The sequence below is a fragment of the Trachurus trachurus genome (genome assembly GCF_905171665.1).
Source record: "Trachurus trachurus genome assembly, chromosome: 17".
NCBI classification, from domain to species: domain Eukaryota; kingdom Metazoa; phylum Chordata; class Actinopteri; order Carangiformes; family Carangidae; genus Trachurus; species Trachurus trachurus.
Window position 1 is genome coordinate 22635961 of NC_139900.1, and position 25672 is coordinate 22661632.

Below are 25672 nucleotides of genomic sequence, written 5' to 3' on the forward strand. Positions count from 1 at the left end.
CAATATTATGGAGACCTTACACTGCACATGTTTGGGTTTAAGACATGTATTATACAATGTGCATTGTTCCCTGTTGGGCTTTCAATTTGTTGTTTTATGTATTTCATACAAGAAGAACCATGTTACTTTGTTAAGGTGCGATATGAATAACAACATGATAATAATTATTGTTGTCATGTAAAAGTTGGGGAGGGAGGTTGGGGTGAATGTGTGAAAACTGATTTTTTTTTTTTTTTTTTTTTTTTTTTTTTAAGGAGTATGTGGACTACATTTAATCAGCACATTCTTATAATTCGATCTCAAATTTCAGGTGAAGTATTAATCTTCTGAATAACTGGAGGAGTTATCTCTGAATAGTAGAGAAAACAGTATTACACATAAGAAATACCAGGAAGAGTAACAACTGTATTTATAGCACTTCCACCCTCCACTTCTGAAATATCATATGATAATGAAGTATTGTAAATATAAATTCAGGTTTTTCTCACAGAACTTACATAGGGCGACAGAAAAACACAACTTCCGGTTGCATACAAGCTCTGGGTAACTTGACTGATAAGTTAAAAGTGAAAGTCTGTTTGCTGTTCTCCCACCAGCCTTGAGGAGGCGCAATAATCCTACACGAGATTTTCAGGCATCCATACAAGCATCTAACAAAGGACAGTTTATCACCAAAAACAGCATACACCTCAATACAACTACCTTTTCAGTGTCGTTATATAATGGAAAAAGTATAAGCTATTATAGAGTATAAGACACATTTTATTGTAATATGACATATTACAGTAATAATTTCCTCTGAATTAGTGGCAACTAAGAGTAAAAATCAAGACTTGTATATAAAGCATAAAACTACATCACACAGGGATGTTAAGTAAAAGGTTTTTTTTATTTAAATTAGCAAAGAAGGCAAATAAAAACCTAAAAACCATGTGTAATGGGCTACAGTCAACTTCAAAAACATTGATAGAGCTTGAAGCATACATTTTGTGAAGTTGAAAATAAGCACTTTATAAAAAATAGATATCTACATTGTAACATAATGAATGTACGGTATGCATTTCCCAAAGTGGCTATGTGGTCTGTACACAATATAAAAAAACTCCACCACTTGAAAGACTAAGATTGATAGCAGTACTCCACATGATCTACTTTCTATGGAAGAGTATGTATATGAAACAGGTTCTAAATGCCTTGACTGTAATACACCACGTAATAAAACAGAATTTTGAAACCAGAGTGGCTATATAGCGTCCGAAAACTTCTACAGTCCATCTCTCAGGTCAGCACCACTCAGTTTAACTGCACTGTATTTAAAAACAAGTGTGAGACTGCTGTGAAATGCAACTTCTGATCACCAAGAAACAGGTTACTTTACAGCACCTGACTTTGTGTCAAAAGCATTGTGCAACATTTACAAACAAGTACGAAATGTAAGAAAAAAAAATCCACAATGAAATGAAAAGGACTGATAGGAGCGTTGATAATATTCAGCCTTTGGAGGTACAATAGGGACTTTGGGAACAGGCTGGCACGTAATAATCACAGCTGAGGGCACGGTGCCGGGAAGAGGGCAGAAACTGTGGGACTGCTAAGGACATGCACGGTGGACTGCTGATGGCAATGTAAAGACAAAAGCCCCTTTGATTACATAATATACAGTATAAGGGAGGGGATTAGTGGAGCAGTAGGTAATAAAAGGGAGTCTCAATAACAGTGCCATGTCTATTCTTGGGCCTCTTTGCCAGTCATCTTGTAGATCTCAGTGGGACCATCGACATGGGTGATGGTAGTGGTTAGCTGGATGTCCTCTCCACTGTTTGCTCCAGCATCTCCTGCACAAACAAAAAACAAAAACACGGCACATCATTAATACTAAATTTATTAATATGATTTCAATTCGAGGATATAATATTATAGGAGCAAGTATTTGGTTTGGGTTTTTGCCGTTCCCATTTGCATTACAGCAGGTTATGATCTGTTGCATATCAGGCCGGGTTAGAAGAATTTGATCAGCATAAATACTTTCAGTTTGTTTGAAACTGAAGTTAAACTCCAGAGCTGATAAAGTAGGCCTAAATCAAAACAGAGACTGAAACTTGGAGAGAGGCACCCCTCCCAAGAGATTGCCTGACGTACTTCGGTGAAAGCTTCCAGAGCTTCAAATCCTCTTTTTTCTCTCCCTGTGTCACTGACGTCAGGAGATGGATGGATGGTTTTCATTACTTCCCTGCTCTCCGCCCCACCCCCTCTTCACTGCTCCTTTCCGTCTGGAAGGAAGCCTGGTGTCCATTAGAATCACCCTCTCGGGCCAAAGAGACCCTTCTTTCCCCTGGGAATTTGGGTATTTCTCAATCACCACCCCCCTCCCCCTCTTCCAAAAACAAACTTTGGGTGAAAAGGTATCTTTACAGCAGAGGCCAGACACTTGCTTCCCTTCAGAATGACACTCAGGAATGAGGAGCCACTCAGATTAAATTGAACTTTACATATAATTAATTAAAATGTTATAACTATATAGAGAGATAGTTCAACATTTTGGCAAACTGGCCTATTGCCATAATCCCTATAGTTTTAGGAGTAGGTTCGTTACCTTTAATTGTCGGTGCAAGCTATTTTTAGAACGGCACAACAGAGCTTTCCGTTTTGTAACGTTCCATTATCATTTCATACCGTGGTGAATGTGCAGGTCACAACTTGTCCACGAGAGCGTTTTGGAGTTGTTGGATTGTGTATTTGATGAGGGAAACCAAGAAATCCCAATAGCCTCCGTAGCGTAGCTCTGAGCAGCTCGCGGCTCTGCTCCGCCATTCTAAAAATAGCTTGCATCGACCATTAAAGGTAACAAACCTATTCCTAAAACTATAGGGATTATGGCAATGGGCCAATTCGCCAAAATGGTGAACTATCCCTTTAATAGTAATTAAAAGATAGTTTGGGCTTAATTCGACAACATTCAGAAAGTATTCAGACCTTCCCCGTTTTCATATTTTGTTATGTCCCAGTCTTATGGCAAACTCAAAAAAAAGCTAATCTTCGAGTGTAATGAGTCTGAATACTTATTTTTTCCTTTTTAATAAACACATTTCTCAAACTCTCTTTAGTTTTTCACATTCTACCAATCATCAGTTTACAGACAATGACCCATAATGACAAAGTAGAGTGGTCTGAATACTTTCAGAATGCCTTGTACACAACTTCTACACAAATCTGTCACGTTACATCATTTGAATTACACATTAAAGAAAAACTTAAACTATTTCTATTGTTATACTTGTCAACTGCTACAATACCCATTTTCCCCACAAGGAAATTTCATCCTGACCCACTATAAATTAACAATTTAGTACCAATTTAAAACCAGGAGGACCCCAGACATCTTATTTCTTTAGAAAGCTAGTAGAAATATGTAGTTACCGGTGATGCACTGACCACTTGACTGCTCATCTCCATAGCGCTTATGAGATGGTGCATAGAGGAACATGATCGCGAAGACGTACAGGTTCCACATGCCGTAGATCCCAGTGAAGAAGGCGCTGTTCACCTGCACCGTGTGCTCTCCCCAGTGCCAGTGACCTTCATTCACCTGGACACAGGACAGAAATATAAATGCCTTTTAACTCTTAAAGACACCAATGATCACTTCACTGGTCTTTCATAAAATTCACCTGACTGATGATGAAGAAGATGACGGTCATGGCAGCACATGTCAGAGTGACCAACATGAGGAACTTGAACCTGAAAATTAGCCCCTGAAAGAGAGCGGTAAAGGAGATGAGTTACTGAAGAGCAAACCTCTTGCACTTGTCATGACCTTTAAGTTGGAGCAATGATTAACCAACAGGACAGATGAGCAGGAGAGAGATCGAGACAACACACACCTCGTAGTGCAGGCGTCTGGCCTTGGACATGGCAGGCAGGGACGTCCTCTTACCGCTGATATTGCGGAAGACTTGAAAAACCATGAAGCAGAGGAAAAGGAAGTAGAGACAGGCACAGATCCCTGCCACAATGATGAATGCCATCTGAGGTAGCACTGGTTAAGGAGACACTGATGGAGCATCACACTCAACATTTTAAACTAAATTGAATTTGCAAAATAATTAAAACGGATTTGCCAAACTGACCTTTATAGTTGCTTGTACATTAACTTGCTTGTACGTGAGCAATAAGTGTAAGTAATACGTGTAAATAACAAAAACTGCTGTTCAGGGCTTTGTAAGGTGATGTGTCTCATTTGTAAAACCTTAAGATTTCACTGCAGTAGAAAGCAAAGCAGAAACTTGTCACCCATGGACCTTTAAAGAATTGATGACCCTGCTTACGGGCACAATGCCAAATGTCTTTGTCACACTGCTGAGAGTCAGGAACACTAAGCAGCCTTTTGCTTTTGATGAGTCTCAGAGGAAGAGAGGGGAGAGGGGGGCAGAGACCAAAAAGAAAAAAAAGGGGGTTATTGGCAGTCGTTTTAGAAGAGGTGTGCTGATAAATCCAACATTGCTCAGCTTGGCAGGCAAAGCAAAGCAAAGCAAACAAACAGGTACACACTCAGAAACACTCCATCCCAAGACCCTGGGTAATACCTTCACATATGGCATTACTAAATTATTTCTTATCATAGCAGTCTGGAGGTCTGTTTTCAGGTCATGCTAAAAACCAAGAAAGAAGAAAAACCAGATTTGTGCAAGAATTGGAGACAGAGTCGTCATAACCAGTGATTTCAAAACAACAGGAGGAAACAGACTAGTCTGGCATTTGGCTGAGTACAGAAGAGCAACCAATTGAAATGATCGATGGCTGATTAACTGAAAAAACATTACATTGTCAGGCTTTTTAATTGGCATCATCCTCGGGCTGATGAAGTGCTCTTTTTCTTGTTGCTGTTATCAGATAATTGTCTGAAAAGGATACAGCCAGCTCAGTTCCCACATCAGATGCCCAGATGCTGTAGAAGGGGTTTGTCAGCTGGACACCTCTGATGACAGAAAACAGTTCATTTACATTTTAGATTTACATCTAGAGTACCAGCATTTTATAATACAGGGCAGAAAAAATAGGAGATTGAGATTATGCATGAAAATAAACAAAAGGAACCAGAAGATTTATTATTACAATATAATGCACACCGGAATCAACCACTTCAATAAAAAACTGTCTGTTGGGGGATTATGAGGGAAATTCTCACCTCTCACACATGTCGAAGATAAAGAGGCAGAAGGAGCCGAAGACGATGGGTCCAACCTGCTTCCAGTAGACTGAGAAACGATTCCTCTCCGTCTGATCCTGAGAGAAACAGACAGTACTGATTTAAAGATGCACCTTATAGTCCTGCAGTATACTGGTTTAGCAGTATAGGCTACTTATACTATATTCATGTCATAGAATAAACAGTTCATTATAAACAAAAATCCTTCTTCATCAAAGCCATTCTGCAGGTAGCATTTCTGTCTTGCACTGCAGTAAAAATGCAATTTCTGTGTTTGTTCGTTTTGTCCGCCCAAGGTCATGAAATGTGCATAAGGAATTTTAAAATGCCATATTGATGATTCAGCGGCATCCATTAAAAGTTTGGAAAAACCTTGGAGGAGCTGATATGTTGATTTGTTACACTGGCAACTCTCTGGAGTGGATCCAGGTATTACTGAGATTGGATATTCTGAGGTCACCCCAGAATACGGATTTGAAATAGAGTTAAGATCAGAGTGTAAACATTTGACAACATGATTGATAAGGCTGAAAAGATGATTAAATGCAGCCTTTAACTATGTGTCTTCCTCTATTCCCTTCAGCGGTAATGGTGACAAAGCCATTCAAACCTGAAAGGCCATGGAAACAATTCAAACACTAGGTCCTCATGTTTAAGAAAAAAGCTGCCTACAATCAAGTTCACTGAAGTCCTCGAGTAATAGAGTCATAGTAAAGACCTGCCAGTTAAGAGTTTGCCGATTAATCCATTCAGCTCGACAGAATCACTTTTGCACAGACAATGGGAGTTTCCAGATGTGCAATGCTGATACAGACTACCCATCTTTTTTTTAAAGTATATTTTTTGGGCTTTTTATTGCCTTTAATTGATAGCACGGTCGAGAGAGAGACAGGAAATGGGGAGGCAGAGAGGGGGAATGACATGCAGGAAAGGGCTGCCCGATGCGGTATTCGAACTGGGGGCCGCCTGCTGTGAGGACCGTAGCCTCAACATGGGGTGGCAACTCTACCAAGTGAGTCAGTTCCCAAATGAGTAATTTCTTTTCAATGAAAAACCACAGAAAAAAGGATAAGTCATTCTTTGAAAAAGGCATATTTTTGGTCTTTTTTTCTACTGAAGGCTCTGGTGGGTTCAGATGAGGGACAATGGTGGCCGGGGACAGGTATAACAGGCACATGATCAGCACTTTTTTGATGGAAAAACACAAAAAATCAATTGCTGAATTACTGGTGGTATGCTTAAAGGCTGTGATGTTTTCCCTGGAGGAATGCAGGACATGCTTTCACACATACCTAAGTGTTTACCCCCACCCACAGAATATCAGGGTCGGGGCCAATCAGCCTTTCTCTGGATGTTGTAACATGACATTCCTCTGTGGTCTCACTTTACTGAATCCGTCACTCTCTTTTACATTGAATGTTAGGGATTAGAACTGCATAGTCTTGTGTATAGAAAAGTGAAAGACAAAGGCTTTTTGATCTGACATAAAGAAAAACTTGTGATCTGGTGCAATATATCAAGCAGGCAGTCTAGGCAAAAATCACACGTACCTGTGATGTGCTGGAAAAAAACTGCACAAGACGTTTCATGTAAACACAATAAAGCCAAATCAAACCCAGCAATGATTTTTTTTAAATTCATGTTAAAATCAAAAGAAACACTGTTTGAGAAATATCTGAGGAAAAAGGAGATCAAGTTCCCATTTTATGGGAAGGTGCAGACAGACAGAAATTGATTTTGACATTTACAGACTGATGAAGCACTGTTTAACGGATGTCATGCACAACTGACTCGAGCGCTACAGTTCAAAGAGCACGAGGTGAGACTGGGTGATTCAAAATCAAGTGCCATAAACGAGTGTACAACGAGACATACACAGGTGATTATGAGAGTGTCTGCCAAGTGGAACCTTGACAACAACTCAAGTTGTATTTTACAACAACTTAGCTTGTTGTCAAAACCAGGTTTAGGAATAGATTATGTAGGGAACAAGTCAATAGACAAGGCAGTTAGCTTGAGGTGGAGATGCAACATCACCGTGGAGACCTTGGTGTGCCGTTTTGACTTAAGTTCAGAAATCCTTCACAGATAAGCAAGCAGAGTTCAGCCCGTCGGCCAACGAGAGAGACAGCCTGCTGAGCAGAATACTCTGATGACCAGAGAGCTGGGGAGAGTCGTCCTGTCTGAGGCAGCCATGGAGATCATGAAATTTAAATAAGTCTGTATGTTTAATAAGAGAAATGGCAGACCATCTCCATGACTGCCCCAATCAGGGACAAATTACAGACGTCAGACAAGAATGACCTGCACGCTTTTTGTTGGATGACAGCCGAGTTCAGTGAAGATTTTGATGGATGGTACACAACTCTGACACAGCTTCACTTGTCCACTGCCCGTGACCCATGTTGAATAGACCTGTATTTCCTAAACAAAAATAACACCAAGATAAGATGGGCAAGGCACCCTCCATTTTTTGACTTTAGATTTTTAACAGTAACTCATTTTGTTTGACAGACCAATGAATCAATACAGGACACAAGTCACAAAGAGTGGAGAAAGAGCCGCAAACAGCACAGAAAAGTAAAGGTTTTACTAAGACTAATGAAAACAGTCTGCCTAGTAAAAAGGCACACCTGATTCATTTGCATCCAAGCATAACTGAGCCCTTCATAGTTCAAACGCACACTGGCATGTTCTCAAATTGTGTTATTGGTTCTCTCCTGCGTTACTCTCAAAGAGTATATTTAAAACCAAACAAATCAATTTTATAAAAAAAAGACAATAAATGACAAGAGTCCAGGGGTTGGGGTAAATACTCTTGAAAGCACGGGATGTAATTTGATTGATTAGGTGAAGATGCATAGCCTGCACTGAGAACAAGAGAGTACATCTGTAAATACTGTATACACACCCCTACCCTGAAAGGGAGCTAGAGTTTATGTCTCTTGGTGTAATTTTTTTTAAGTTTGTAATGTGATGACAAATCAAATACACCTGCAAAATTGACACATGCCATATCCAGAAGCCTTCAATGCTTGGGCAAGTCTTACTGAAAGCTGGTGGTGGTACGCTACACTTTTGATCTTTAATATAAACCTGGCTGAAGGAAGAGGAAAAGACACACAGGCGCTAAAGCATTCCTCTAGGCGAGCAGTCACAGCTGAACACCATTTAGAGTGGCTGTGAAACACCTTTGGTATTAAATGTCTGCAAGTGAGACTGTAGTTAGCAAGCAAGGCTGCAGGTCAGTCAGAAAAAGATGAAACATTTGAACTGTTCCAGGTACAGTACCATGAGGTGCTCCCCACAGAAGATGATCCAGAAGGACAGCAGCATCGAGTAGAAGATGCCCTGCCTGATGTCTCCAAAAAGCAGCATCCAGGTCCAGTTGAAGCCGATAGAAAACCACTCCACTGGGATGTTGATGAATGTCATTGAGATACCCAGAGCGAAGATTACCCTAAAAAAAGGAGCAAAAACAGAGTTAAAAACTACAATACTTCCATCATCATTCTCGTTTTGAATTCAAAAAAGGTGTCAACCACGGCTGTCCTTCGTCCTACTTTAACTGTGGCAGATGAAATTTAAAGCCACTTTTACTGAAAACTTCACCCAAATCTATACTACAGCTTTTACACAGACACAATCAATGTTTCACAGCAGCAATACATCAGCAATGACTGAAGAAGGCTCATTTAGATCCCAAGACATTGATTAAATTATCCATTCAGCTACGAGCACAGTATGTCCCCCCCGATCTATCCAATTGCACATAATTCACCACTGTTCCAAGTAGCCTCAATATTACAGCAAACCTCCCACGACCTTAAGAATCCAGACATTTAGAGAGAAATAAGCTTGAATTAGGAACAATCAGCCTTCAGCAGCAGGTTCCTGCATGCCGCCAGTAGATGAAAGGATGATCGTAAATAGTCAGTTGAGGGCAAAACAGAGCTACACTGTGTGTGAGAAGGGGAGGAGGGGAAAAAGGCACATTGAGTGACCTTAAAATAAAATGTTGGTACGAATGGTACATGCAAAGGCTGCGGTTAACAGAACTTAAGTGAGCAGTGATCTACAGCACGAACCAACAGATACCACATTTGAGAAATATGCAGGGAATGTGTTGATGTGATCACAAGCAACACCGACTGGAGAGCTGAGAACGGCATCTGTATGTGGACGCGTGTGGAAGGAAATGAGGCGGCTCGATATTAAAATGTGCTCAATTGATGTGTTAAAGGTCCTAAATGGACCTTTTTTTCCTTTTCTTTTTTTTCATTGGATGTTATAGCATGCAAACACAGGAAATGCAGAGGTGGGCTAATAGCATTAATTATTTCTGAGTTCCATTTGAATGAGCCAGTTCCTGAGCCTGGGGACTGAGCATGCCAACTCACTGAGACATGTCACTGAACTGAGCCCATGATTAGTGTAATTAATTCCACCTGTGCTCTTACTGCCAGGGCTCTGGTATCTTTCCTTTTGGCGAGCTTGGAATATTTTTTACATTTCACTATTTTGAGTGCAACAAAACAAATACGATGGATGTCGTGTAACAACCAACTTTATGAATTATAACATGATATCTACAGATTGTACATACCATTTTTTTTTTTTTATAAAAAAAAAAAAGTATGTAGGACAATTTTTGGAGGTTACAAGTGTTAATGATTTTGTAAATGTTTTTTTCCCTCTCCATTATATAATGATTTCTTTTCTACTCCTATATTTAATTACTGAACTTTGTTGGTTGTGGTCCTTTTTTCCCCCATTTAGTTTCGCTTTTTATGTTTGTTTGTTTTTTCCTATATTGTAAAAATGCTGAAGGGTAGCTTCATTTGCTCAATATGCTATAAAAGGACAGGCATAAATATAAGCATTATGCTTCTGCCTGTGCCTTTTGAGTCACTACCGTGCTGACAATGTAGTGTTGATAGTTGTTGTATTACGTGATGACTGACTGAATAAAGACTGAAATACTGAAATCAAATTATCTCATTTTCCACACTGAGAAATGCCGCTCACATCTGTCCTCTATGTTTAAAGGAAGTCTGGGGTTCACCGTTCTGACACCTCTGTGGACAAGCATGACAGGAGACTTTGGTAAGGCTTTCACAGCATAAAAAAATCATCCGCTGTCCATAAATAGGGTACGACTCGCACTTCCTGAGAGCCTGCTGGTCATTTGGGAATAAAAGCCTTTGAGTTGGAAAAGATAGAAGGCAGGAGAGAGACACTGGCTGCGTGTAGCTTTGTACATGTGGTGTCTCACTAGCTGGTGTGTGCATGTCCTGAAAGTGTGTGTGTGCGTGCAGCATGTGTCAGTTGAGTGCTAGCTTGCAGATTTTGTAACGTATTTCACGCTTGGCTAGGCCCTTCCTGTGGTGCAGAACGTTGCCTCTTACTGATCCGTCTTCCCAGCACGGCAGGGGGCTAGACAAACACTGGGCTCCGAGCATGGCTTTAACTTTACATAGCACAGACAGAATTCACACCTTCTGCTCCAGGCGGCATTAACTGTATTTGTTGCTTTAACCTCCTAACCTGCACACAAATTCCCAAAATGAACATAAATAGTTATTTTTTAAATATATGTTAAAAAAAAAAAAAAAAATACATGAAGCAGCCCTTCCTGTTCATTTTCTAGTAAATGAGAAACTAAGAGGTAACGTGTAGTTTCACAGATATTTGCTCATACCACATTCCTATCTCTAGGCTCTAGACTTTGTTCCTCCTCTGGCTCTTGATGAACAACGCCGTCTGATCTCAGTGACCTTCACTGCAGAGTTTGCATGACCTACTTGTACATTTCATTCATTGTTAATACCTTCACCTCGTGGATGCACTGAAGCAGAGCCTGAATTAAACTGTCACTGTAGACCTGGCGGTGTGTCTTCAAATAGGCATCATTCATCCAGTGGTGTAGTGGTCCCTGGAGAAGTGGGTATTTTCACCTTTTTTTATATAAGTAGTCAAGAAAAAAAGCCCTGCTTTAGAAACAGACTACTCTATTTAGTTTATGCAAAAAATCCATCATTTCTACTTGCTCACTATTATAAAATGATCATGACTTGATTAGGAGCAGTTTGTAGTTACTACTGGTCACACAAGCAGCCTGAATGAATGTATTTATCATGAGGCAAACATGGCGTTTCAGTTATTCATAGTTTATAGTTACTTAAAATCTGAAGTTGACAATGCATCCTTGTTCATATTTCATCTTAAATAAAACACACAAATCATTCTCTTTGCCAAGGGCAACATTGGTGGGGACACAAAAGTGCTCCGAGGCATCGCTCCTGAAAGTTGATGTTTTTTTGCATTTGCAATCATAGTTTTATGTTATGTAGGGGTAACTAATGAGCAACTAATGAAAGGCAAGAAGGCAACTTAGAAGAGTTCTCAGTTGCTCTGGCTGAAGTCAACTGTGCATCATCATGACTAACACATCCATCATTATTTAACCTCACCTGTGGATTTCCAGCCTCTCCTCCTTCTCTACCTCTTCCTGCCTCTCCTCCTTCTGTTCTAGCCTCTCCTCCTCTACCTCCTCTGGTCTCTCCTTCTCTATCTCCTCCAGCCTCTCTACTGTCTGTCACCTGACAAAAATATGTTGATGCATGACATATGAACAGATATATTAGGGATACAATAGAGCTTGGTGGTAGGCCTACAGTTATTGCCTGAGGAAAAAAGGCTTTTACTTTCACACAGTGTAATTTATTCCCCCAAAATGTATAAAATTAGCCTACATGAGCATCTGGAATCTGAGGTTTTTTTCTAGGCCTTTTCCCGACCAATGTTCTTTATTTTTGTTTTTTAAACAGTTGCTCCCTTTCACACAAAGGATACATGGAAATAATACGCTAGTAGTAAAAATAACTTTTTTTTTTTTAAAGTGTTTGCCATTAAATATTGGTTTTTATTGTTGAGGATACAGTTAGATACCATTTAAAGACCGGGTAAACCAAGAATAAATATGTGTTTTAAGTTTATAATACCACGGGAAAACATTATTAACCACTCTGTCAAATTTGGAGGACTAAAAAAGTCGTTAAGTATATAAAATTCTGCATCAAAGTTGTCAATAAATTAGCAGTTTTCTCTGCTTCCGGACGGTGGGGGTGTGTCGCGATATGGTCGTGCTGCAGGCAAAGAAACCACGCCCCATGGCAGGAGAGCTGGGCTTCACTTGCTGAACATCCCTGATACACACAACCTGTACACGTCGTCATGAAATAAAGACGGGAAAGTGACCTCTAACACACTCCACCACACACCCCAGTCCTCAGCACTGACACAGCTGATAAACCTAAAGGAAATATTTCTTACCTTCACTCTTGGTGTCTAAAACAGTCCCAGCAGCAGCTGCTGCAGCCATCCAGCTGCAACAGGTTATAATCCACCATGCTGCTCCCGTTTACATCTCGTTACCGGTCAGCGTGTTTCATTTATTTGCATTGTGTGAAAAAAATAAATAAAGTTTTTAGCTTTAGCTTCAAGTGTCGTGACAGGAGAAGCAGTAGCAGAGACAGTGAATCATCTCTGGACCTGGTACCGAGTCCAGACCCGGTCCAGACCGCCCGGCGCCCGTGACACACGGCGTCCGAGCTGAGCAGCAGCCGTGTCCCGGTGGGAGGAGACCGGGGTAAACAACACAGTGGAGCCGGGATCAGAACCAGACCAGGGTAAACAACACGGTGGAGCCGGGAGGCTACGGCTGCTACGGCGGCTAAAAGCGTTTTTTTTTTCTTCTTTCACACAATGCAAACGGAGGAAACGGGCAGAACGCGAGTAACGATCAAAACGGGAATAATATCGGTGGATTAATAAACTGTTGGGGCTGGATGATGCTGCTGCTGCCTGTTTTAGACACCAGAGTGAAGGTAAGAAATGGTTTGATCAGCTGTGTGTCCGCTCGGACGTGTGGTGGACTGAGACCACGGCGGAGTTTTTTTTTTTTTTTTTTTTTTTTTTTAACGGTGTTTTCTGTCCGTGATTGTATGGCTGGTCTGGTCTCCCGTGTGTCTGGTTGTGTGCGTGAGTGGAGGCTGTTTGGTCGGACAGTGTGTTAATGAGGGAGACTCTGGTCAAAAGACGGTGTTGTAGCTGCTGCTGCTGCTGCTGCTGCTGCTGCTGCTGCTGCTGCGTGTGTAACGTGAAGGATTCTCGGTGTGTGACCGGGGGAGTCAGCCTCTCTCCTCGCGGTGACTGCTGCTTATCGCGGTGTGAATACGTTAACGTTAGCACTGTAAACTCGTTGAAGGAACAAGACAGTAGTGGTCTCCCCTGTGTGTGAACATGAACTACCGTACGTTTAGTTAGCTGGCTGTTTCAAGTGTTTCAGCTAGACTGAAGAGCAAGTGGGACGGAAAACCTCGGAAGTCAGTTGGCTGAATGTATTTATATGTAGAGCAGAGCAGGGGGCGAGTTTATGTAAGTACGGCCGCTTTACGTAAAGCGGCCTTCGACATAGGCCCGCCCATTCAAAACCTGCACACACAGAACAGTCTCTGAGGCCTAGCTCCTCAAGGAAATTATGAATGGGAAAAATACTTTTTACATGTTTTGAGGGACACATTTAAGGCCTAATTAATATGATAAGAAGACATTTACTTAATTTGGTTTACCCGGTCTTTAAGTAACTTACACTTTCACTTCTAGAAAAGTGTTTTATGTCCATTTTCCTTGTCTTTGACATCCTTATTAGCCTACCAAGCACAGACCCAATGGCAGAGCGCACACACACGCACGCCCACACGCACGCATGCAGACAGACAGACAGAAACACATGTAAATGACACCACTAATCCGTTCAGCTAACGTGACCCAGGCAGAACAGATGCCGAACATGTTGACTACTTCGCGGTTGCAGATTCAAGCACCGTGACCTCCTGTCCCGTCCGACCAACGAGCAGGTAACTTTTACAAGCAGACGGAGTGACAGCGGGGACAGCCAATCACATGCACGTTAGCGAGAAACGGAGATCAATATTCAGGTTAGAGGCGGGACTTCTAGCAGAGACCGGCTGTTAACCCTTTGTGCGCATCAGGGGGGGATTTAGAAGTGGGTATACGCAATCCTGACTGAAAAATAAGTAGGTATACGCCGTATACCGGCGTACCCCCTGGACCTGCATTCATCCTTTATCACCACAGACATGATATACTAGAATTTAATTGTTTATGAATAAGGAGCGTGCTTATTTCACTGCAGTAGTGAGCACCCATGTGATAACTTGTGAGGGAGTGGCCTTACTTCTCCAGAAGCACCGGAGGTCTGCTCATAAGGGTGATACGTCTCCAGTACCAGATCATGATGATGAGGATGCTGGGTGTGAGGAAGGTCTTCATGGCAAACCAAACTTTTGTGAAGCCGCCATTCTGGTGGATGCCCTTTGAGGAGAGAGAACAACATCGATGTCAACTGGTTAGTACTGTGAGGCATTTTATTATAGGCTACTTCCTTAATGTTAATCCACAATGAAAACTTACAACAAGACGAATATCTTTGATTTCTCCAATCCCCACATTGATTTTCTTGCGCTCATTGACAGGCAAGCGGATGTTGAGAAGATAATATTTATGGGCCACGCTTCCGATCTCCATGAAGGGCAGGAGATCACACTCGTAGTAACGTCCCTCATTCTCATAGGTCTGGGGGAAAAAAAGATACACAACACATCACACTGGCTGCTATTTCATGTGTTTTTAATAATATAAAAGCCACAAACTCAAGACTTAAAGCGCAACGTCTGATCGTCTGAGAAACAATCAGCTCAAATTACAGTTTCAAGTCTCCAGTGTTAATAAATGTGCTGAACAAAAGATTATACTTCAATGAAAAACAGTTCAGTTATTTGAAACTATCATTTCTTAAATTGGAAACTGACAAACAGCAGGAGATATACCCGTCTTCACCCATGATACAACTAAAAAATAAACAAACTCAATATAATCGTCATCGCTACTTGTAATAATCATAATGGTAAAGCATCAAAAATGTTCTTTCCCCACCTTCAGAGCAGTAAAATTGCAGTTGAGCTTCCTTTGTTCGAAAGAGTGTGCCATCGCCGTCCACTCACTGACTGTGTCGTCTCTGTAAGCCAGACCCACGTCAACGGTGACCATTGCCCCATCCTCTGAAAACAAGAATAAGTTATGTCATTTACTTTAAAATAAATACACGCAAATTGGTAGTCAACTGAAGAGTTTTCATATTCAAAGTACGTGAATAAATACGTTCAACAAAATCACGGGTGTTGCATCTCATCACTGCACAATCCTGCTGGCTGTTATTATCCCATTGACGGGATAAAATTAAGTCCCGATGACAGGCAGCCTTGGCCTTTTTGACTACGTTGCCAACACTGACATCACATGAGCCCCCGTTACACAGTCTGTTCAAAGCAGGAATGCTGCTCCTTTATTCTGCCTCGCTATCCGGTATTACAGCACAGCTACAAAGGCACAACAGTGATGTCCTTGAATTCTAAGTCTGTAGCAGAGCAGAGCAATACTGATGTCTGTAAAAGGGAGAGCCAGCATGGTGGTGTTGCTGGTTTACGCGTCACATCTCTGAGTGGCAATATGCCGGCTTTTTGTAAACAAGCAAAGAAAGATGGCATAACATTAGATATGCTGTTCGTTTTCTGTTCGTTTTCACATAGAAGCTAGTTTTTCACATGCTTGTGTGTTCAAGAGAGGTACAGAGAGTTAAAAAGGATGAAGGTGGATCTATTGTGTTTAAAAATCACCGAGAACCTGAGCTTCACGGCTGAAGCTTTAATATCCGTTATGGCTCAGTCTGGTGATTAGGGCTGCATTTGTAACTGGAACTGCTTTGGTGGGTTTACTCTAAAACAAACATGTTCATACAAGACCAAATCATTCGAGTATGAAAACGTGGCACAGTCACCTGAAATGAGTCTGAAACAGCCAGATTAACAGGATTATTTCTCTGCATGTAAATATATTCTGATTCCGTGAGTCTGCTCTCCACGGTGGCCCAAATCTAGGTTAGGTTACTTCCTACTTGACAAACTTAAACAAGACCTTGAGCTGGCCTCCGACAGCACAGCTCGGTATATCCAGCAAAAACATCCAAAGCAAAGCTATTAAAACTGCATCTTTAGATCACATTACAAAGCCAAGTGTTCTCTCCTCCAGCCCTCCAGGGTGCCTCTTGTGCCGTTATGAAACAAGCTGGAATGAAGAGAAAGAAACCCAGTGGCCTGTGCTGTGAATAAGGAAGGAGAGAAAAAAAAAACTGTAGAGGCGGAAGAGAGGGAGCCAGATGAGAACTGGCAGCCGACTGTCTCTGTAATGCCCTCCCCTCTGCCATTGGTTGAGCCCGACGCCCTCAAATGTCAGCTCGCTTCATGCAAACATTCCACTTCAGTCCAGCGGCCATCGCCACGGAAACTAAGCCTCCTCAACAGCTGTGTTATTGCTGGACCTCAGCCAACGGGTGCTTGGTGCCGGGGTGGAGTGGAGTAGGTGGAGTGGTTAATAAGGGCGAAGCTCTTCTTTGGGATGAACATTGTTGCACAGATAACGTAGTCAAGGAAGGAGATGGCTTTGTGTTGGTTTGTCACACAGCGGGAGAACAAAAACCTCCCCACCTTAGTCAGGCACAGAGCAAATGTTCTGGTCAGGGTTTAGACAGACCACCAGGCGCCATTTTGTTGACTGTGGAAGGCCTGGCTCCGATGTTTGTGGGTTGACTGTTGCGAAAGTGAATCAGTCCGAAACTTCAGTTTCTCAGCTCATGGAATCAGAAAACATATCTAATCCAGCCAGTAAGCCAGTTTAAAATGGGATATTTAAAAAAGAAGGTAAAAGTTTTAACACAGTACAGTTTCACCATTTTGCCATTTGTTAAATATGCCAGTTAATAGTAGTTTTATGGTCTTGTAATATACTGGTGGTGAATTTAATTTTGTATTTAAAAATTCTGTAAGAAGGGGCGGTGCGTGGCGCAGTGGTTAAGGCGGCCGCCCCATGTAGAGGCTACGGTCCTCAACGCAGGCGTCCCCGGTTCGAAGCCCGCGTCGGGCAGACCTGTCATTCCCCCTCTCTCTGCCTCCCCCTTTTTCCTGTCTATCTCACTATGTGCTATCAAATAAAGGCAAAAACGCCAAAAAAATATATACTAAAAATTCTGTAAGAAGCCTGTTATATTTCAAAATCAAATCAAATCATAAAGAAATGTTGGACGATGAAGGTTCAAGATAAAAATGCAGCCTACACCAGTTCTTTGGTGGTCAGAAGCAGCAGGGCCAGCCATATAAACATCAACCTGACTGATGAAGTTACTAGTGACCATGTCTGCTGAACAATAAGGTTACAAAGCTTTCACAAAGCACCTAGTGATGAATAAAGCAACTTTTTTTGAACAAACCGAAACTAATTTCCAGAAAAGGAGAGAACCAATTATTCTCACAGCACCTCCTAGACTTCAGAAAGATCAACATGAGTTTGCAGCATCTGGCAAAAGGTCCAGGCTGATTCACAAGCTCGTCTGTCTGGCAGCCAGGCAGTAAACAATCCACAGCCCCCTAACAGATTTTCACCAAGGCCAAGAATGTGAGTGAGTAAATGATGCTGATGACTAGGCCACCATTGCTACATGACTGCTTATACAAGCCAGACCAGAACGGCTGTGTCACAATAAGGATTACACCGCTTAAAAAACTTTTGTTATAAATTCATCTTACTTTTCTGTTGATTATTAACTGGACTAAAGCGGATGTGTCATCTCGGTACATCACTGGTCACTCTGAGGATCCCGTCTCAATACAGATACGTTCTAACTTTCTAAGCCTTAAAGCAAAAGATGTAAATGAGAGTCAAAACCTCATTCCCAGGCTCTCTTTGGGATCCAGTCACTTATTAGACTTTCATCCTTTCTAATCCTGTCTTTCAGGATCCCAAGCACCCTGCCAGGATACTGAGCCACGTCTCCTATAAGACACCAGTTATCTCGCTCTCCTCCCCCTCCCCTTCCCCTCACACAGGCACTTCAGCATCAGCATGCTGTAGGACCGTCTATCCGCTGATGCACTTTACAGCACCAAGTAGGGATACGAAATGGGTTGGCGATAAGCTTTTGTGTTCTTTATGACAAAGGAAACGACATACTGCACAGACCTCGGGGCTCCACAAGACAACATTTACCTCAGGAGTTAGAAAGGTGAAGATTCAAGATACATCTGAGGTATAAAATACCATAATATGTGTGGTGTAGCAAAAGAAAACAATTAATGAGGTGTTTGTAATTGAAGTTTATTTATTATCTTAAGATTTATGTGTGTCAGTCTAGTCTCTAGGTTTTGAAATCACCTCATGTATTCTGTAGACTCTAAAACTGGGCAAAAGAATCAGAAAAACAAAGCCTGGTCTTTACACAAATTATAAATTCATCCTGACTATAAAAGAGGGAGAGCAACAAATCACATCATTTTGAAAACTGAATATATTTAACACATATGTATGTAAATCGTTTGATTGTGTCTTGGGATTGGAAAATAGGACACTGCATTGTTTGGAGTCAGTCAACTATGAAACCGGTCCAGATTACCGCTCTCTCCTCTTTATACCTGTCTCAAGGGTGTCTGACAAGCCCATCTACGAAACCCCTACGGGCTTACGCTGCTACAGAGAACAAACAGCAGGACATCCATCATTGTTTGCTGCCTTTCAGTGTCAAGAAATCCAATCTTTTGACAAAGACACACTCCTGTGGATCCCTCAAGCATTCACTATGGTAAACTGAACTAAGAACACAACATCCTACCAGGACGTTGTGTAGGAAAGGTAATACAGAAAGGTAACATTTATTTCTAGTAAAGTTGACTCTGCACTTGCATTGAAGATGTGAGGGATTTGAAGCGAAAACGGCTGTGAATATTTCACAAGCTAGATTGGTCTCATTGAGCCTCTGCACATTTGCCTTCAGGTTGTGAAACTAAGAAAACAGAACAAATACTAACACAACAGTAGTTGTAGAAACCTCTGATACTGAAAATGTTGAGTGACAATTGGCAATTTACAACACAACCAACCAAGTAAATATCACTTGTTAAAGGGATAGTTCAACATTTTGGCAAATTGGCCCATTGCCATAACCCCTATAGTCATAGCAGTAGGTTCGTTACCTTTAATTGTCAGTGCAAGCTGTTTTTAGAACGGTGGACCAGAGCCACGAGCTGCTCAGAGCTACACTATGGAGGCTAATGGTTCTTGGTTTCCCTCATCAAACTCATCAAATACACAATCCAAAAACTACAAAACGCTCTGGTGGACAAGTTGTGACCTGCACATTCACCACGCTATGAGATAATAATGGAACGTTACGAAACGGAGCCGTTTGAGGTAAACGCAGAGTCTGCTTGCTGAAAAACTGCCCCTGAACGCAACGCGCATCAGCAGTTTTGCATGAATTTACCTCTAAAACAACTCTGTCTCGTAACGTTCCGTTATTATCTCATAGCGTGGTGAATGTGCAGGTCACAACTTGTCCACCAGAGTGTTTTGGAGTTGTTGGATTGTGTATTTGATGAGGGAAACCAAGAAATACCGAGAAATAAAGGTAACAAACCTACTGCTATGACTATAGCGATTATGGCAATGGGCCAATTTGCCAAAATGTTGAACTATCCCTTTAATGATTACCTAATTGGCTTTCGGTTGTTTTAAGATTCCTATGCAAGACGTCATGGCCTCTTACAAGCCTGTGCACATTAGGTTACCGTAGTCTTTCTTTCACCTTGAAAGCCAGTAAGCCATGCCCTGGAGGAGAAACACAGGCCACATTGTCTTTACCCACTTTTCTACCCATAAGAAAGCATTGGTTTTCTCACCTATCTGGTTGTAGATCTTAAAGGCAATGTCAAACTGCATGATGACGAGCATAAATTGGAACCAGGGACTCATCTGCTTGTTAGGCAGAGGAATGTGGACAGCAAATACAATGTTGTTGGCCTCAATCTTCTTGGCCATGGCCTCATCAAAGGTTCGGATCCTGTCGCACTGGTCGGGTCCCCAGGGCATGAACCATTTTGTGTCGTCTCTGTGCTTGACTGTGTCCACACACTTGGTGGCCAAGTAGTGGACCGCTGTGGTTGGGCTGGGAGCTGGTGAGACAAATAGAAAGTAGGATTGATATTAGTCCGGATGTCATACTGAAATACTGCAGCAAAGTGTTTCAAGGCCCTGCCAAGTCAAATTTCCTCTCAAACCAATAAATCACAGAAAAGGTTTGAATTTAAAAAAAATCAATAAATAAAACGACACTGTGGATTTAACTGTCCATGGATAATATTCATATCTTGGCAACCATTAGGAATAGTCAACAGGTTGGGTTAGAGCCAAATCCGGTTCAAACACTTTGGCAATTACTTTTAACACTGTTTAGAAAATGCCTGGTAGCAACAAGGTCCTCTCTCCCTCACTGAAATGACGGGGAGGGAAAATTCCCGAAAGCTCTCAGGCACCAATTACACTGTTTACGCATTGAGATTCATGAGCTTGACAAGACTGGTGTTTGTAGTCTCTCTACTCACAGGATTTGAGTAGTGCTTGGGAAAAGATCTATCATTATCATGAGAACACAAAAACATTGGTTGCCTGTTGTAAAAACCGGGGGTCTGACGTGAATTGTGTCATTGAGGGGTTTTAGAGTCCAGCTGTAGCCTCAAGGGAAAAAAAGAGCTGTTGTTCAGGGTAAGCTACTCATAAGGTCAGGAGATGACGTCAGAGAGGCACCCAGACAGGAACCCTTACTTTCTGGTATCAGGTATAACAGGCATTAAGTCAGGTAGAGTAAAAAACCATCCATATTAGGGCAGCATGACATTGCATTTTTCGTCTGCAACATGAAAAAAGCAAAGGAATTTTTTTCAAAGCAGAGAGAAAAGGATTCGGAAATGACAAAGAGAAAATACTATGTAGTCACAGTTAATTAAGTCTCCCTTACATTTTAGGCACGTAAAATGCAATTTCAATGTCCTGTTTCACTGAACACTACAGTAGATTGAAATGAATACATTATGTGCCACTTCACAGGACAAAGCACAAACTGAACTGCAGCACTATGAATCAGAGTCATGGAGAAGCAAAGCAGAGTTGGAACTATTTGTCGATTGTTTCGCACTCTTGAAACTAATGACAATATCGGTTGGTTAAAGTTTCCCCAAAGTTGACATATTGTTCTTCTTGTCAAATATGACGAAGTTCATGAAGTTTGTGTGCTTTGGACTGTTCGCATTTTCAACATGTCACTATAACTCAATGTGATGGGCACATTTTCTAGAGTTTTTCCTTCCAAGATATTTCATAATATTTATCTACCAAACATGCACATTCTCCTGAAAAAGGCTGGTGCTGGGAGCAGATCCCCAGACAAATTCACTGCAAAATCACATCTTACTCCCATACTCATATCAAAGCTCTGTTTATTGGGTCAACAACGTTCCAGTCTATCGACCTTCATCAGGACCAAAAATATTTATCTACAAATAATGACCAAAATATTCAAGGAAAACAACGAACATTAGTTTCAGCACTAATGCAAAAGGAACTGGTACTACAGTTCCTTTATTGGTAACAGTTAAATGCTGTTAACTTGTGCAAGTACGTATAATTGTGAAATAAAAGAAAAACATTTGGAAACCAAGACGCTCTTATGACATCAACTGGAACACAGAAAACCAGTCTTACTAAATCTCTGACGATCAAAAGACGGTGTTGTCTGTGGCAGACTTTGTGTACCCAGAAAAAACGCTGAATCCCACTATAATTCTGTGGAAGAAATGTGCAGATGCTCATTATGTTTCTGAGTTCATCTGTAAAAACAAGCTTGGTTTGCGTCCTAGTGACATACCTAGAAAACCCCCACGAGCTGTGATCACTGTTGAGGGGGATTGTGGGAAGTAGTGAATCATGGAAGAGAGAAAATGCTTGGACTTTCCAGAATCAGCTAATGAAGAAGATTAATGACATGTTTATGTGCTTGAGCATGCAGATGCTGACGAGTACATTTAGAGATTTGATAGTTTGTCATTTTGTTCACTTTCCAAAAAGTATGCAAACTGCAACTACATGAAAACTATAAAAGTCAGCAGCACTTAAAGAAGAAGAACCCCTTAACTTATCTGTCTATCTAATCATATCTGTGTACTCATAGCAGAGAGCTTAAGGGCGGACACCACCAACAGACAGATTACACACCCTTTGGGGTACACAGTCCACAGTTGTAAAACCAAACACTGTCTATTTTCAAGAGGAAGTGTGTAAGCCAAGTTAAAATAAAATAAAAAACACACACACACAGAGTGACAAAGAAGACCCACCAAACTGAATTAAACCCAGTTATCTGGAGCCCCTTGGAGTTCAATTATCTAGTGACCCTGTGAGTCCAGCAGCACACCGGCTCCTCCTGTCGCCATCGCAGTGTGTCCAGAATAATGGCAGTCCCCTCAGCCCACTGACCCCATGCCGTGTCCCCGGGTTTGTCGGGAAACAAGGGGAGAAAAACCCCTTTCTACTCAATTACCTCTGCCGCCCCCGGCCACCGAGCAAGCACAAAGGAATCTGGCTTCATTAAAACCATCTCAGCCAGGAACGAACCGAACAAGCTAATTTATCACCAGCCATGTAGTGAGTGAGAGGGAGGGTGACTGGTGTCTGGGGGATGTGAATGGTTTCCAAATTCAGCCCATAGGAAAGACTGGCATCTTTCACATGTACTCAACTTCTATTAACTGCGAGAGTGAGTGCGTGTGTGTGTGTGTGTGTGTGTGTGTGTGTGTGTGTGTGTGTGTGTGTGTGTGTGTGTGTGTGTGTGTGTGTGAGTGTGTGTGTGTGTAGCTGCTTTGTGCGAATATGAGTGGGTGGATTTGAAGAAACTTGACAGCAACTCCAATACACTCCTCAAGGCAAAATGCAACTTTGACAACTGTGTGTGTGTGTGTGTGTGTGTGTGTGTGTGTGTGTGTGTGTGTGTGTGTGTGTGTGTGTGTGTGTGTGTGTGTGTGTGTGTGTGTGTACCACTGTCTGCCTCAATGCAAATGTGAATCTAGGGGAAAAGAGAGAGAAAAGAGGAGGGAACATGAATGCACTGCCTGCAAGGCGAGAGGGATTTAGGGAGAAGGGGAGACACACAGGGGGAGAGGAGAAGGGAGTGAAAGGAAGGTAGAGATGCTGCCTGGGGCCCCACACAGCAGACAGACATTATATGCAGGGGGAGGGGGGAGGGGGGAGGAGGGAGGAGGGGGAGGTATGAGGGGAGAAGAGAGGACAAGAACATACGAGTTCAGATCAAAGAAGTGTGAACAACACAGAAAAACGGAGGCTGGGTGCATTTCCACGGCACTCCTGTGTTCAAAAAATCCAATAAAAAAAATTAACCCACAAGACAAAAATGGTGTCCCGTGTTATTTTTAGCAGGAAAAGAAAAAAAGCACGGCAGCGGTCGGTCGGTCGTGGCACGCAGGGCAGGCAGCAGCAAACACCTTGATACAAAGCAGTGATTTATCCGAGGTGCACTCACTCCGGCTGCGGTGTCTAAAGTGACTGTTTCTTCAAAGCGCCGCATTGTTTGTGCGAGGCTCGGTCAAAGACACAGCCCAGGTGGGTAAAACACGGCTAAAAAAGTTAGCAGCACACTCACCGTCTTTTGTCTCTGATGAGGACGTTTATGAACGCTGGTATGAAGGCATGCAGCGAGCAAGAGCAAAGTCACAAACTTTGTGCTTTACCCCGTTTGGAGACGTTAACATGCGCGCACAAAGGGCAAGAGTTGGATAACTAATAAATGATAAAAGTGGGGGATATAAAAGAGAGAGAAAGAAAGGGAGAGAGGGAGAGAAAAAAAAAACTTACCAATTAAACCGCCGACCATGAAGGCAAACGCCTGAAACAAAAGCAGAATAACTCCCACTATCACCAACTTTTTGGTGCTCATGTTTTCAATAATAGCCCCCGCCATGGCGAAGCGAAGGTTGGAGCAAAAAAAAAAAAAATACAAATATCACACCGAGCGAGAAACAAACAACAGTGTGTTGGAAAAGGGACGAAAACGCTGCATCCACGGCCAGCAGCAGGAAGACTGGCTGGGCCCCCCTCCACCGCTCTGCTCCTGCCTTTCAACTTAGAGGGAGGAAGAAAAAAAGAAAAAAAAAAAACAGGAATCACATGACCGAACAGCACTCAGCTTTATCCCCGAACAGCCAACACCAGACTGGGAAGAGATCCGTGGAGCGCCGCTGCATTGCAAATAGGGGCTGGTAATGCAGGTTACCGTGTCATTGAATGACTGTAATAGCGCCCCTGTTTGCGGTCACAGGCTGCAGGGCTATTTAAAGGGAAGGTTTACAGGTCCTAACTCATGTTTGGTGAACCAATACCCGTCAACACATTGTGGTTCAAAGTCTATTCTTAATCGGCGTTGGTCTGGCTACGTGTTTGATGAATGTGTCGTCTGCACAATTATACCTAAACTCGAGTAGCCTATTCTGTGATGTTGAGTTTATGGCAACATAGTCCTATTCAAAGGTGCTTTGTAGTAACTTGATTTTTCTTTTTCTTTTTTAAATTAATTAATTCACATCAAGACCTTTAATTAGAGTTGCACAGAGGAACCTGGATAATCTTTCTGAACAGACATTGTTTCCAAAAAATCCTGGAGAAACTAGATCAATCAGAAACACCTAGACATGTCCCAATCCAATAACTGCACTAAAACTTACATTTTACACACAACGGTCTGCTTATTTGGCTGTTTCCTCACTAAAAACCTTGTGTGTTAGCCCTCTATGGCATGACTTTTTATTTTTTGGGGAAAAAAATATTTCACCCCATCTTTTGGGAGCTTGGAGGTCCCTGATAACATATCCATCATAAAATCTGACCCCCCCACCCCCCCGAATCAGATTTGGGTTTGTTGCCTCAGGCCAACATTGTGCTATAAGGGTCCTAAAAGTCCGAGCTTTTTATGTGATTATGATTAGTGTTATACAAGTAAAACTAATAATATATTCATAGAAAACAACTTTATTTTTGACATTTTGTGTGTGTGTGTGTGTGTGTGTGTGAGAGAGAGAGAGTGTGCGCACATACGTGTGTGTGTACCTCTGTAGTGTATGTGTGTGTCTGTGTACATCTGTAGTGTATGTGTGTACCTCTGTAGTGTGTGTGTGTGTACCTCTGTAGTGTGTGTGTGTGTGTGTACCTCTGTAGTGTGTGTGTGTGTGTGTGCATGTGTGACAGTGTGCGCACATACGCGTGTGTGTACACCTCTGTAGTGTGTGTCTACCTCTGTAGTGTGTGTGTGTGTGTCAGTGTGTACCTCTGTTGTGTGTGCACATCTGTAGTGTGTCAGTGTGTACCTCTGTTGTGTGTGCACCTCTGTAGTGTGTCAGTGTGTACCTCTGTTGTGTGTGCACCTCTGTAGTGTGTCAG

At 42.0% G+C, this 25672-nt stretch overlaps 1 protein-coding gene across 2 annotated transcripts; it reads right to left on the reverse strand.

The window, feature by feature from the left end:
• Positions 1 to 880: 880 nt before the first annotated feature.
• Positions 881 to 24478, reverse strand: wls (Wnt ligand secretion mediator). 2 transcript variants are annotated; one of them, XM_083990977.1, is made up of 13 exons: positions 24095 to 24478; positions 20074 to 20346; positions 15227 to 15351; positions 14705 to 14866; positions 14469 to 14605; positions 8498 to 8666; positions 7511 to 7630; positions 5186 to 5283; positions 4912 to 4975; positions 3882 to 4025; positions 3669 to 3752; positions 3418 to 3586; positions 881 to 1835 (listed from the first exon to the last, which is right to left on the reverse strand). In XM_083990977.1, exons 1-13 carry the CDS (start codon positions 24198 to 24200, stop codon positions 1726 to 1728), a joined length of 1761 nt encoding a protein of 586 aa, XP_083847103.1. In that variant the 5' UTR covers positions 24201 to 24478; the 3' UTR covers positions 881 to 1725. The 2 variants fall into 2 exon arrangements, with proteins under 2 accessions (XP_083847103.1, XP_083847104.1); XM_083990978.1 differs by lacking the exon at positions 7511 to 7630 and having other exon boundaries at positions 24095 to 24476.
• Positions 24479 to 25672: the final 1194 nt, after the last annotated feature.